The sequence below is a fragment of the Amia ocellicauda genome, chromosome 5 (genome assembly GCF_036373705.1).
Source record: "Amia ocellicauda isolate fAmiCal2 chromosome 5, fAmiCal2.hap1, whole genome shotgun sequence".
In the NCBI taxonomy this organism is placed as follows: Eukaryota; Metazoa; Chordata; class Actinopteri; order Amiiformes; family Amiidae; genus Amia; species Amia ocellicauda.
Window position 1 is genome coordinate 42,824,190 of NC_089854.1, and position 15,119 is coordinate 42,839,308.

General features: G+C 38.4%; 1 protein-coding gene across 1 annotated transcript; it reads left to right on the forward strand.

Annotated features, from left to right (window-relative positions):
• Positions 1 to 219: 219 nt before the first annotated feature.
• Positions 220 to 14,417, forward strand: ttll1 (tubulin tyrosine ligase-like family, member 1). The gene is made up of 10 exons (XM_066705300.1): positions 220 to 588; positions 999 to 1,125; positions 1,818 to 2,026; positions 2,419 to 2,599; positions 4,881 to 5,018; positions 6,523 to 6,631; positions 7,060 to 7,203; positions 7,669 to 7,755; positions 12,188 to 12,351; positions 12,953 to 14,417. Exons 1-10 carry the CDS (start codon positions 462 to 464, stop codon positions 13,077 to 13,079), a joined length of 1,413 nt encoding a protein of 470 aa, XP_066561397.1. The 5' UTR covers positions 220 to 461; the 3' UTR covers positions 13,080 to 14,417.
• The last annotated feature ends 702 nt before the right edge of the window (positions 14,418 to 15,119 follow it).

Here is a 15,119-nt window from a genome sequence, read left to right on the forward strand (position 1 = left end):
ATGCAATATTTAAAGTAGCCTACTGCAGCCGCAGCAGCAGAACACGTAGCTACAATATGTGATCTTCGTGTCGGGACATAAGAGGAGATACAAAGGAAAAGGGTTTCATATTTCACAACATCAGTCTGTGCATGCAAATCACGTCCCTCTCCCCACTCCTTTGCGCATTTTATATTATTTATCTAACGATTATATATATCTGTATATCCTATTCAGAATGGACTAGTTGCACTTGAATGGAGCCGCCTGCGCAGTGAGAGCGCGTCTCCGGTTGCTAGGCGATTAACCCGGAAGCAGTTGGTTTGTCGGCGGTGTGCCTCGCTCTTCCCTCGGATCTGCGCCCAGCGATGGCTCGGACTGGATCAATCAGTGCGGACCACAGAAAGCACACACCCTTGGCCAAGAAACAGTGAAATACCACGTTTACACGACAAGATGACAGATCGTGCACCGCTCTTGGGATGAACAGCTGCTTTTATGAAACGCAATACCTCTGGATGAAAATCACAGGCTGTTCTCTGACAGGGATAACTACAGCGTTCAATGACCGCTGTCCAGTAATTACACAGCTGCACCATCAAGGAACGGGTAATTTGTTTAAAGCTTTAATTTACTCCACTGTTTTCTTGCCAAGCAACCACAGTATATGCGCCCAATCTCAGGAAGTGTTGCCTGTCCTGTAATCGTCCGTGGAAGTGAAAGGGCACAGCATTTCTCCCACCATGTCTAAGGTTGAAATACATATTCTATAATATTGCCACTGCACGTTCCCTTAATTATTGCAATGTATATAAAAACTTACTCCGGGTTTTCACTGTACTGGTTCTCAAGTAATGGTATCATATCATGGCATCATGTTGTGTATTTATTTTCCTGTCTGCCAGTGTAAAGCTTACAATACAAAGCACAACCTCTCTGCCTATTTAATTAAAGTAAATTAGTGCCATTCTGTACTCAAAAGAGTGCCAGTGTTTATGGTAAAATTCAGTGTGTTTCAGCTTCTGGCAGGATCATGGCTGGCAAAGTGAAATGGGTAACTGACATAGAGAAGTCAGTGCTCATTAACAACTTTGAAAAGAGAGGATGGATTCAAGTCTCTGAAAGTGAGGACTGGAACTTCTACTGGTGGGTATACAAATACTGCATGAGAGAGATGCTCTTTATCTGTTATTGGGTCTTTTCATTGCTATTTAGCATCAATCAGACTGAAGTCTGGAGGCTATTGGCATGAAACCAGGCATTTCTAACAAATGGCTATTGGGAAAATCTACATATCTTTAATTCTTTCTACATTTCTGAATATGCTCATATTTCCATACAGTCTACACAATCATTGGTTTATCTATTAGTTAGACTGAGTTTCTTGCTTCCATTTTCTGCTAGGGTGGAGTAGATAAATTAAGTGAAATGAGCCCAAGTTCATCTGTATGACTATCCAGTGTTGAAAACCGCATTTGAAGTATGATTTAGTGTTGCACTTTCTCAGAAGCTGATGCGTGCAGGATGTTCTGATGACTGAATGAGTCTGAGAACATTTAATGGCCATTAATTGAAGCGGCCATTTATATACTTCAAGATCCACTGATCCACAGCAAAAGCAACCACTTACGAGGCTATATTCTGTAACCAAGCAAGTAAGCAAGCAAGGGGACAGACCTGTATCATCAATTTAATTAGCCATTCAGGGAGGGGGGGATAAAACTGTTTTTCGTGTGACACACTTTGTAGGTTTCATTGTTCACTTCCTGGCTTCCATATGCCCTCTCTGCTTTGTGTAGTCAGTTTTGGAATTGAGGTGTTGTCCTGTCTTACCCCAGGATGAGTGTCCAGACCATAAGGAACGTCTTCAGCGTGGATAATGGCTATCGGCTTTCTGACGACCAGATTGTCAATCATTTCCCGAACCACTACGAGCTAACCAGAAAAGACCTGATGATTAAAAATATCAAGAGGTACAGAAAGGATCTGGAAAAGGAGGGAAGCCCGCTAGGTGAAAAGGATGAAAATGGCAAATATGTTTATTTAGGTACGCACAGCCACCTTACAACAAAACGGGGGCTGAGAAAGCTGCCACACTGTCCTGTAGATTGTATACACAGTCATTGAAAAGCTTACTATCAGCATGATGCTCCTTTAATTAATCTTTTATTTTGTATTTTGCTCTTGAGATATTGGGAGGGTTCTGAAAGCATTGTAATTAGTTGTGACCATTCTGTTTGATAGCTTTATTTGTATAATTATTTTTTGTTTTATATTCTCTAGCACTGGCTAGATGAATTATTTATGAATTCTTGCATGGCGGTCGCATTTTTTTACGACCTGATGTTGAAAGAAAGAAAAATAAAAAAATGCTGGTTTCTCGTTTGTTGTTTTTAGTGGCAGTGTTACAAATCAATTTCTTGCCTTGTCATTTGATAGATTTTGTGCCCGTGACTTTCATGCTGCCTGCTGACTACAACCTGTTTGTAGAGGAGTTTAGGAAAAATCCTTCCAGTACTTGGATCATGAAGCCCTGTGGGAAAGCCCAGGGAAAGGGCATATTTCTCATCAACAAACTCTCTCAGATCAAGAAATGGTCGAGAGACAGCAGAACATCCACGTAAGTCTTGAGCTACATTCACAGACTTAAGTTATGCTTTCTTTCTCTATGATAACATCCATATTTGAATATAATTTTTAATTTCGCCCCTGCATCTCCTTGGCCTCTTGGGTTACAGGTCTCAAACATATCTGATCAAGTGAAAAATCCAGATGAAGGCTGTTTAACCAGAGGAATCAAAACAAGCATGGGCATTCATGTGAGAAAAAAATGCTTCATGGAAAACTAGCAAGAGAAAGTGAAGGCATTGGCAGCAGGTGTGCCTTAAGTTTAGAATTGATTAAGGAGAGTGAATAGGCCTCTGTAATAGCAATATCTGGCCAAAGTGTGTTAAAATTACATAGCTAAAGGAATGTCCCAGGAGTTTGAGTTCCCTTGGTGAATGGAGTTCCAGAACAAGCCAGAATCTGAGGAATTCCATGTGCTGCAGAGGAGCATAGAGCTCAGCTGGTCAGTCAGTGTTGTATTTAACACCACATGGTCCCCGTTAGAATTCTGGCGGCTGTATTGTGAACCAGCTGGAGTATGTTGCTGGAGTCCAATGCTGTCCAGAGAGAGAGAGAGACGGGTATGAGAGAGAATCATCTCCGCTTCTGCAAGAGAGAGAGAAACAAGTGTTTTTATTTAGTTGTTTATTTTGATTGGAACTTTTCCCAGCAGACAACCAAAAACAAGCAAACAACACACGCTGATGTCGTAATCCCTGGGCGCCCTCCAGCCCATTTGCATTCCATTTGCCTCTTTACCTTTTAAAGGTGCTGATCTACAGAAGAGAATAGCCTTGTCTGTAGAAATAAGTGAGGCTAACCTGCTGTAGCCACCCTTCTCCTTTAGCCCCTGCATTGTCCCTAAGGAGTTGTTTGCATATTATTATTCTACAAAATATACAGGGAGCAACAGTAAGGTAGATAACCTGGTAATAACATGTGCTCAGGGTGCCTATTCTGTACTATGGCTCTTAGATCCTTGAATAGGAGCCTTACTATGAATATCTTTATTTTGCTGACTACAGGGTGGAGTTTATGATGCATATAATTGTAGTCGGTAACATTCGCAGCCTTCATTTGAAACCTTGTTATTTGGCAGATTCATTTAGTTTAACAAATATGCTCATTAAACTATAGTTATCCATTATATTGTTTGTTGAATACCCATTCAGCCTAAACTGTAAAAGGTTGGATAAGATGGGAGATGTGGAAACATGATTTGTGTTGAGAAAGCATTCAAACGTTTGCCACACACACACACCCTTTAAAGTGACTGGAATCTTTGCAATTTTTGCTAAGTTGAATTGGTTAATTATTTAACAAAACGAATCACGGAGCAACACTATTTGAAATAAAGCCAGCGGATAATTTTAACTACAACTGTATCCATGAGGAAAAGCAAAAAGGTTGCACTCCGACATGGCAAAATGTGATGGCGTGTCACAGAGGTTGAACCCATAGCTCTCCGAAGCACAGTCCTGCTATTTTTTGATGGAGTTACTGGACAGGTTCCAGGAAGGAAAGGGTAGAGTTGAAGCAAAACATTCAAATGGATACATTTGTGGGCCCTTTCCTGTATTCCTAGACCTTTTTGTTTTCCGAATTTCACAAGCGGGAACAAAAAAAAAAAATTCAAGTGGGGATGTCAAAGGAGGTGATCTGTCAGAGTTTAATGTTACATCACCCAGCTAGATGCACTTTTAAGGGTGTTCTCTTGAAATGGGCTGGCAGATAGTTGCAGTAGTCAATCTGGCACAGATCACTAGTACCTCAAGTCTAATTGTCTGCTTTACTTAATATTCACAATAACATAATTTTCTGTTTTTCATTACTTGAAGATGAATGGGGTTTATTTTTATGTCTTATTGTACAGCTTTCATTTCCCCGACATGCATTTCATCAATTCAAATTGCCTGGGATCAAGATGTTTTAATTGCATTTCATCCAACAGCCTGTGGTGACACAATTGAAAAAGCTGTTTTCTTTTGTTGACACAGATCAGATTTCATTGTAACCAGTCCTGCTGAGAATTCCGTCGCTTGTGTAAATTTGAGATAAATCTAGTACTGTATTGCAAATTCAGGAGCTGTCAGCCAAAGACTATGTAATGTGCCGTGCTCATGTTTTTCCACTTGTTGATACATATTTACAAAGGCCAGCTCTAATTGTTCCGTTGACTGATGTTTCTGTATCCCAGTTTGTTTTGCAGGTGTGGTCTTCTCTTCGTTTGAATATATGCTGGTGAAGCACAGTTCTCAGTCCTTGTAACAAGCATATTTTTTTCTGCTCTTTAGGTTTGTAGCGGCATCTAGTGGCAAAGAAGCATATGTAATTTCTCTTTACATTGATAACCCTTTGCTAATCGGAGGAAGGAAATTCGACTTGCGTTTGTATGTGCTAGTGACCACTTATCGCCCACTGAAGTGTTATATGTAAGTATTTAAAATGAGTGTTTGCCTTGCATCTGCAGTGCTGCTAAAGCCTTTAAAATGAATTCAGTAATGTGATTGTTGGAGGAACATATGTTTCCACTGCACCAAATTAAGAAACTTCACTTCAATCAATCAATTCAATCATTTATGTAGTATAGCGCCTTTTACCACAAGAGCGCCACACACTGTGAAATGAAAACAAATGTTTCTACTTCCCCATAATACACAACATAATAATTAGCATTTTACTTCAGCCAGCTGCTCAATCAAATCAGATGAAAGAAATTCAATATTATTATTGTAAACTTCTTTACTTGGAGGGGGGAAAAAAGGACCTGGATGTTAATGCAGTCCCTTATTGGTTGTTGAAATAATTAGCCACATGTGATTGTTTGAGGAAAACCTCACTTTCAGACCAAAAAGGTTGTTAGTTCACTATCTTGGTCTTATTTTTAGCACATAGCTCACTGAAATATAACCCGTGACTACTATACACATTCACTAGGGATGGTAAACTATTTAGTATATGACTAATATTAGTATTGCTCTATATAAAGCCTGCAGTTTGTTCATTTGAATACAGACTTGGTGAGTTATGTGAACAACAAACAGAGTGAGTCATGTACTACATTCAGCAGCACCTCCTATGGATACAAGCATGTCAGTGTAAACTGTGCCTGTCCTCCAACCCACATGCATGCCCTGGTGTTTCTTTCCTGGCTTGCTAGGGCATTTCTTTTCTGGGGAAAATGTGTGAGTTCAGTAGCTAGGAGGATACTTTTTTTATGGGTATATGTGTTCAACAGATCATGTTTGAAGTGAATGAAATTCATCCAAGGGAAGTAGTAGCTGAATTGTTTAAGCTTGCATACTGGTAACCAAACCAAATCCAAACTGTGTTCTAGAATTTATGGTTACCTTCTTTCTTGTAAAATATGGCACAAACAGTTTGGCATGCTCACGATACTGGGAACCCAGAACTGAAACAGAATGAAAGTGAATGTGAACACAGATGCGGTTCAGACTCAGAAAGTTATGGTGGAAGTTTTTTTGTTTTTTTTCCAGAATAGCTCATATTTTGTATCGCATATAATAAACACACCTTTTTTTTAAATATATAATTTCTCTTGAAATGTAGACTACTCTATAGATTCAGTAGATGTATTGGATATAGTGGAATAATATATTTAAAGATACCTAGATATATATTATGGGTTGAAATGGCCAGGATTCTTGTTATGCAGAACTGAAACTGAAATACATTTAAATATATGAACACAGAAACAGTCAATACAGAGAAGGGGATTGTGGAAGCAATTCACTCCTGCTTTCTCTCAGATTTAGTAAATCACTTTATGGAATATCCCATACTGTTTCACATGTAACATAATAAACAATTAAAAAATATTATTTATTTAAAAGGTAGACTAGTAGTGGAATAATATATGTGAAGATGCCCTAGATCTGAATTATGCTTTGGCTTTGTTTTTTATTTATTTTTTAGGTATAAACTGGGATTTTGCCGTTTTTGTACAGTCAAATACACTCCAAGTACCAGTGAATTGGATAATATGTTTGTGCACCTTACTAATGTAGCGATACAGAAACATGGGGTAAGTGGAATTTGAAACCCAGGAAAGAAAAGGGCTTTTACATTGCTTTTTATAAACCTTAGTATGAAATTGCTTGTGGGGGACGGGGACTGGGGGAGAGTAGGGACTAGATTGACTGTTGTCTTGTACTGCCCAGTTAAAAGGTTCGCCCTAAACCTAACGCTTCTAAAATGTTTTGATTTGATTTTGTCTGGCCTGGCTTTTGTCCTAGTTTTTCATACAGTAGGTATTGATACAGCAAAATTAAACCAAACCTTACAAAGCCCAGGAATCCCATAGTTAATATGGCACTCAGTGTCAAAGTCAGACAGTATCCCTGGGAACATGTTGGTCTGTTGCAGCTACTTCACTTCTCTGGAGGGCCTGCACCGCGTTGACATTTTGACATTTCCTTCTAGACGTACTGAACACAGACATTTCCGTTTCAGGATGATTATAACCACATCCATGGAGGCAAGTGGACTGTAAGCAACTTGCGCCTGTATTTGGAGAGCACGCGTGGGAAAGAGGTGACCAGCAAGCTGTTTGATGAAATCCACTGGATTATGGTGCAGTCACTCAAAGCTGTGGCAGTAAGTACACATTCTGCTAGTGTACAGTCATTTGAGGGAAGCTCCAAATTAAAACCTTGTGCTTTTTTTTGTGCCCAACAACATGCACAGCTTCCTCAGACTTAACTTAAAACATAACACATCTGATGTCTGAGTTTACTAAAGTGTGGAGAGGACTGTGTTTGACTAATATACTGGAGCCTATGCATGTACTCTTGTTATAAATCCTCACGTTTTATTCAGATGTTTGTGGGTGTATGCAGACATTCACATTACTGAAAACTGAATTCTGTAACTGATATTTTGAGTAAAAAGATTAAATGAAAGTAAACAATATTTTAAGAGCTTATATATATATACTGTTACATTGTATTTGATACAGGGAAATAGTAATTCAGTAATTCAAACACAAACTATGAAGTTACTATGTAAGTTACACTTACATGACTCATTTATTTTGTAACACTTTTTTCCTCTCTCCTGTAGCCTGTAATGAATAATGATAAACACTGCTTTGAATGCTATGGTTATGACATCATTATTGACGATAAACTCAAGCCCTGGCTTATTGAGGTAAGAAATGGAGATAAACAAGCTATATGTAGTGACAGGCCTTACAGGCTACAAAACCACAGGCCTGCCTAATCTGCTACACTTATATTTGACAATGGATATATTTAAATACAATCTAAACTGGGGTCAGTTTGAATTAAACTTCTCTACAATGTCAAATCCAGGAAATGATGTTGAAGGGGCCCTGTGTGTGACTCACAGTTGTGCTGCGTTGCACAGAGACAGGCATGAATCGTGTTTCAGTGGCTTTCTTAAACTATTTGCTAATCTTTTATGTTCAACCTTTGGTGCTCTTCATATTCCACACTTCAAACACCAGGGCTAAACCATTCCAGTCCTCGAAGGCCGAGGAGGTTTGTGGTTTTCATTGCAGCTCTTGAAGTAATTATTAGCATAAGAAGTCAAATCTCCTCCTGTTTAATTCAGCTCATAATCAGCTGTTAAAATGAAAGGCGTTGATAAAACTTATAGGAACTAAGCTGGAGCCTGAAATTGTCTAGCCCTGCTATTCATAGAGGTCTCAAAAAAAAATAACATCCACAACAAACAATACAAAATAAGTTTAATTTCCTATGCACCCATTGGGCTATAGAAACATCACCTATTTAGTGACATTAGCTGATATGTAGTATTGTTGACATGACACATGCATGCAGTCAATTGTTATTAATTTCACTACCCAAAAACCCCAAACAATAGATTGCCTATATGTGGGATGTGTGACCCTGTAATAATTAAAATAACCCCCACCTGATTCCAACTGTATTTTGAGTGTTTTTTTGAAATGGTCATTTAAAGCATCCCCAGATGCATTTCCTTCTTTTTTTGCTATTATAGAGTTTTACTTCCTCTTTGTCAGAAAACAGCCTTTTTTTAAAAAAAATCTTGAAGCCATTAAGACTCTAGTCATCAAACCTGACCTCATAAAATAAATGTAGTGCCTGTTTACTTACCCAGAAGTTAAACATTTGCTGTCATTTAGGGTTGTGTTGAAACGGACACATCTGATGGGAGAGCGGTTAATGAGGTGCTGCTATGTAGTGTGAAATGGATTATTAGTGAGAGGGAATTTTTTTATTTACAATGGTCCTCCAAATAATAGGGGTGTAATCTATATAATCCTGTGGTACATTTCTGAAAAAGATTGCCCAGTTTCCCTGTGTTTTAAATACATTATTTCACAGTTGTAAATATACCCGTTCTACATAAACAATAAGATCTTTCTCTTTGTTTCATGTTCAGTTCTATATGTTTCCTATCCAAGGGTGCCTACATCCCACTTGTGTTTTCCATTGTACTTTACATTGCACTTTAACTGATTTGTAGTTGACCATATTGTTTTCGATGCTTCTTTGGTGAATCACTGTACGATATGTATCCTAACACAATGCAGCTTTCTGGATTTCCTGTTTGGAGATGAGTTGCTATGAACAAAGCAGTAGCCAAATAAGTAATAGAATACTCATCATACTTCTAATAAATGTGTCTGCTGAGGAAAACCAGTACTGGCTGCAGAGACACACTGATATTTTATTGTCATGCCCGTTAAAGCAACATCAGCAGGAATTGTGTGGTGAAACGTTATCCACTCGCAACTAGGGGGGACACAGTCTAAACTGGTTTCAAATTTTAAAAATTAAAAAAGAAGAATAAATAACCTTACGTCCAACGAGTCAGAAGTCTAACAAAAAGGAATTTCCGATTAACTAAAACAAGAACTATTTTCCGTTTCACTGTGGGAAACTCATTGGGAGAGTGCAGCCCGGCAGCGCTCTCATAGAGTGGATTCCTGATTCTTGGCAGCTCCAGAAAGAAAGATGAGAGTTCAAACAGACCTGGGAGGGTTGTTTTCTGGAATTACTGAAATTAGAAAGCAATAAAGGAGTATGTGCCCTTTACAGAAATGATAATTACCCCTCTAAGTGTGAGAGGACTGATAGTTGCAGGCCTTGTAATGGAATTTGTAACTTTAGTCTTGTGTACGCTGCAAATTACTTTGAGTGTCATTCAAGCTGGGTGCTGAATTGCATTATATAATTTTGTATTCCTTTTGTTTTGATTAGACTTTTCAGCCTCTGCAGTTAAGGGAGCTGGTATGAGTTGGGACTCTGAGGCTAAGTTCGTCTAAAGGAATGTTACTGGCCGACCTATGAGTCATACAGCGCGGGTTAGGAATCTCAAACTGCGAGTCTTTGCCAGGCTTGATTGATTCTAAGTGTGCGATAATCATACGAATTTCACAGGATCGATCACAAATGTAACGGGATATGTGGACTAATCAGAAATAATTTCAGTCATTTTATTTCTTGAACTCTTACTATCCTTTTCTATTTCTTGGTGTATGTGCTAGGGCCTTGTCAGCCGCAAATTGGGAATACAGGAGTACTTCATTATTTGAACATATTTTGCTTCGGGTTTGGTTTCTGGAATGCAAACGGAGAAAGCAGGAAGCTGATGAATAAAGTGCTGGAGATACCTAAAATGCAAACGGATTTTGCGGCCAAGAAAACATGAAGTTGCCACTGTTCTTTTTATTTTTCATTTTTTAATGATCTAAAACTAATAGACACTGCAATAGAGAGCAACTGGATGAACGTGTGCTTTTAGTGCTCTGTAACGGGTGTGAATTGTATTCTGTCAAAAGGAAATATGTTTCTGTGGGTTTTCCTGTAACGTTTTAGCTATTTTTCTGAAGGCTAGTCTCCCAATGCAGTTTGCATTGTAGACTGAAGCTTTGAAAAGAAACAGATATACTGACAGAGTGTGCTGATTAGCCACAGTCTTTATTTTGCCAGTAAGAGAGCTGTAGCATGCAGCCGAATTGATTAACAATTGAGAGGGTATAAAAGAGAGAATTACTAGCAATTCCAAGAAAAAACACCTGTTTTCCATCACTTGTGGATGGTGGGCAACACAAACATCCTCTGTATCACATGACGGCAAAATGTAAAGACTTTTCTGGTCCCTTAAATATATAATACTTAACTATAACACTTCTTCCACTAACAATAGGCAAAATCATTCACTAAGGTCCCACGGTTATTTTCAGAGCAGTTGTTTAGTTGTGTAGACACTAAATCGATAGACTGATAACACTGTCAGCTGTGTCTGTCACATGACCTAAAATGGATAGCATGCCAACACAAATATTATATATTAATACTGTATTGTAATGGGTGGTTTGACGTATTGGCCAGCATACATGAGATCTGACACTGGCCCAATGTGTATGTGATACTGCGGCCGTAGTGAAAGAAATTGCTCATACACACAAACCTTAGCTTAGCTTCCACTGTCAACATATGCTTCTCCTGATTCCAGTCTAGGTTTTGTTGTGTACTTCAAAACCGCCACTAACCTTTGTTAATCCAGGGCAAAGTATGTGTGTAACCCAGGCAAAATCATTATAATCTATACTTCTAACTATCCTACTATTCATACACACTTTATTTGTTTTTTTTCTCATGAAGATCACATCATACCATGTTGCCTGGTAATATTTTTTCTGTAGTTGGTTTCACATCAAAGGCCGTGATGGAGGCTGGCGCTGGGAGGAGGGGAGCAGACATGTACTTGCATAGAAAACTCCATTGAGAATTAGGGTCATAGCTCCCAGTGTGTGAATTGTCAGGTTCACAAATGTAGTAGGTGACAAGTCGCAGCTTCGCTGGCAGGAAGAGATTTAAAATGTAATGTCATGCAGAGGAGTATTTTGAGTGTGTCTTAGGAAGCAAAAAAACATACACACACACAAACAATATCTCGATAACAATACATGTGATACATGCTGCCAGGGTCACACCAACCGCAACCTGATGCTTTTGAGCCAACTTGGTAACTTTGACTCAAACTGACTCCTGTTAAAGTTCCAAGTTGAGTTACTGTGTGCATTTCAAATCCGCTTGAATTAGGCAGTCTGGGCCTATATGAGCTTTTTTTTATTTTTTTTATTCTCAATTGTTCTTGTGGTGGTTTGAGGTACAATTTATCTATTTATATGTGAATTTTATTTGTTATTTTTAATAATTAGGTAGCTGTTAGAGCTGTCAACCCTTTGTGCGGTGTGACTGGAACTCCACCAGCTTGAGGATCAGTAGAAGCTGAGTCAGCTGTAGTTTTCAACAGTTGTTTGTGTGTCGCTGATTAGGCTGGAGTGGGAGACGTGGACTTATAATTTGGCAGTATTTAAGGGGCCTAATACATCAATGGTATTTTTGTGAAAATTGGCAGGAGGGGGTTCTGTTTTGCATGAAGTCTGCTATACTTATAGAAAAACACATTTCCAACCGCTGCCAACCTAGCTTGGCACGGAGACACGAGAACCCGATGCACACACTAGCATTTCAGTTATACAGCATTGAAAACTGCTTCTGTAATTGTGAGTGCACTGTAATTAAAATCTGTACTCATTCACATCTGTTTTCATCAACAGGTAAATGCTTCCCCATCACTCACATCAAGTACAGCCAATGACCGAATATTGAAGTACAACTTGATGAATGACACTCTTAACATCGTCACTCCAAACGGGGAGATCCCAGACTGCCGATGGAACCGGAGTCCACAGACAGATGTACTTGGAAACTATGAAATATTGTGAGTATTCACAAGACTTACACCTACGCTGTAGTCCTCATCAGCAATGTTCACATGATGGGTGGGGTTGGGGGATTTGATGCTGCTTTAATATATTTAATAAACCTATAACACTCTCTACATGTGAGTGAATTTATAGATCTGCCGACTGCATTACAAGAACAAAACCTGAAATGGGTTATCTTCTATAATTAATTGGACAAATACATTTTGCTTTGAAATGCAGTGATACGGAAAACGATTGTGGTGTTTTCCCTTTTGTACGTCTATGATTTGAGCAGTAATGGAAATGGTTTCACTGTTATGACTAATTCTAATTCCTCTTAGTGTAATTGAAGCACAATTTATGACCAAAAAACAAAAGTTCACTCACTATGAGTTGAATGGTCTGAACACAACTTTCACATCACAAACCAGTTCAACGTTAGTCTTTATTGAATCCCCCCAGGTCTCTCAGGTAGGGTGCATCGTTCATTAGATCACACATGCATTAAAAGACGCACACCCGCAGAATTGTGTTTACTGATGCAAAACTGTTATCTGATGATCTGAGATATCCGTTGTTTTGATGGTATTTAATGACTGAGTTGTGTGCTGCCAGGTATGATGAGGAGCTGGCGCAGAGCGAGAACGCAGACCGGGACCTCAGAAGTCGCTCTGGACAGTCTGTGGGATCAAAAGGTGGAAGAGCAAACAGCTTGAGACCAATGCTGGCTACATGGAAATGATTTATTCCTGTAACGCAAAATGCATCGGTACTTGCCAGTTCTCAGGTGAAGAGTAGGGAAAAAAATTGCAGCAGCCCCCGAAATGAAGGATATTACCTGACCTACCCCTCTGTCCCGTCCCAGAACTGTGTTGAGAACAGTTTGTTCTTGCTACAGCACAAAAGCAAATAGATTCTCACAGCCTGAAAACACAGTTCGTTATTAGCAGTATGATTGCATGTTGAGCATGGAGTACTGATCCCAGTCATTACTGTCTTGCATTACATTGGGTGTAACCTGCAGAGACATTTTTAAATGTGTGTCAGTGGAATAGCATTGAATACTGTTTTTTTTTTTTTTTTTTTTTTTTACCTTTTATATGTTACGTTAAGAACATGTTTTGTTTTTTGTCCACCGCCTCCTGGGTTTACTAATGTGTGAATAAAACACTACACACTTAATGTTATGTGCCTATTGTGGGTTTGAAAATGAGAATTGTTTAAAAAGAAAAGATGCATATGTATAATTCAGCTTTAAAAATGGTATTGATGGAATTTGTATTGTTTGCATGACACACTAATGTATTTTCAAAATGGGATTACATCAACAGGACAGTTGGAAAGATAAAAACAAAAAAACAAAAAAATAACATTTTCTAAATATAGGGACTGTAATCGTTGACATCGTTTGCAACAGCGCTGCTAGTTTCTTCCATGTTGTTTTCCATTTCCGGGGCCCTGGTTCTTATTTACAGACCTAATTTGCTTTGAACTGAACAACACAGTTATTTTGAATACATATCAAAGTCATCTCCTGTCTATTGCAGTAAACAAGGAGGCTTCCTGCATTTCTGAAGGGCAGAATTGTGGTAGATTGCAGCCTGTAAAACTCGACTCAGGATCCTACATGAACCTACTGTCTGTATTCTATTCTTGGCAGAGCATGGCGCTATGATAGGAAAGCAAAAGTTCAGAAATGGTCAAATGTGGCTTACTTCTTCACTAATACAATAACAAGAAGTAGAAGACGCATAGAGGGTGACAAAGGGGAAGGAGGGTAATCGGTGTTAATCCAGAAGGTAGTCCATAACTGATGCCAAAGTTGTCTGAAGTTAAATATGTATCTAGTCGGCCTAATTGTGAGGTTTGCTCTTACAGACCTCTGCCAATGTTGTTGCAATCTGCATATCTAAGTAACATTGGGCTCCAATATAATGTTCTGATAGAGAGACTGTGCTAACTTGAGGAAGGACAAGATTGCTTCAGTAGGAAGCCTTATTCAATGCATCGTTTTGACCGAAAGTTATAAATAGCTGTGGTTCCCTAACAGGGGGTTAGGGAGTAAGCAGATGCCCACCTCCCAATTAAACTGATTTGTAATGTGAGATGCAACAAAACATTTCTTTAAAGTTTTATTTGCCTAGCTATTTTGTTTTTGTTTTGCAAACGTAGGGTCCTTGTGTTTTGGCGTATGCTCGACTGGACACAAAGTGATATGCAAAACCTTTCATATTTTTTCTACTTCTGGTGCTTTCTTTGTCTTAAAAAAAAAAAAAAAAAAAAAAAGATTTTTGGTAATAATGGATTAAAACAAAATGTTATTTAAGAACCAAATGGTCACCTTTGTACTTTATGTAGAATTGTAATAGAAATTTTGAAAATAAATTTTCCTTGTAAATATTATTTTTAAAGGTGACTGCTGTTATCCAATGTTTGCTGAATATGATTGTATATACATGTAACACACAACGTCAATGTATTGAATAGGTTCATAGTAGTATTCCGAGCTAAATACCAGTAACTTCAATATTTTTTGTTGACATTTTTTATTATTATTTATTAAAGCACTAAAATCTGCATCAAATAATAAAATGTCTCTTACATTAATTGTGTGTTTCTTATTCAGATGTGTGAATGTTCTTAAGCTGATTTCTATTCTGTAACATTTTTCTGTGACGGAGAAGTCTTGAAGTGAAGAGTAATTCGAACCACTTCAGAATGGCTTAGCCAGCTCTGAGGTATTATTTTGAGATGTCATGGTCTTTCCCAAAATAGCACACTT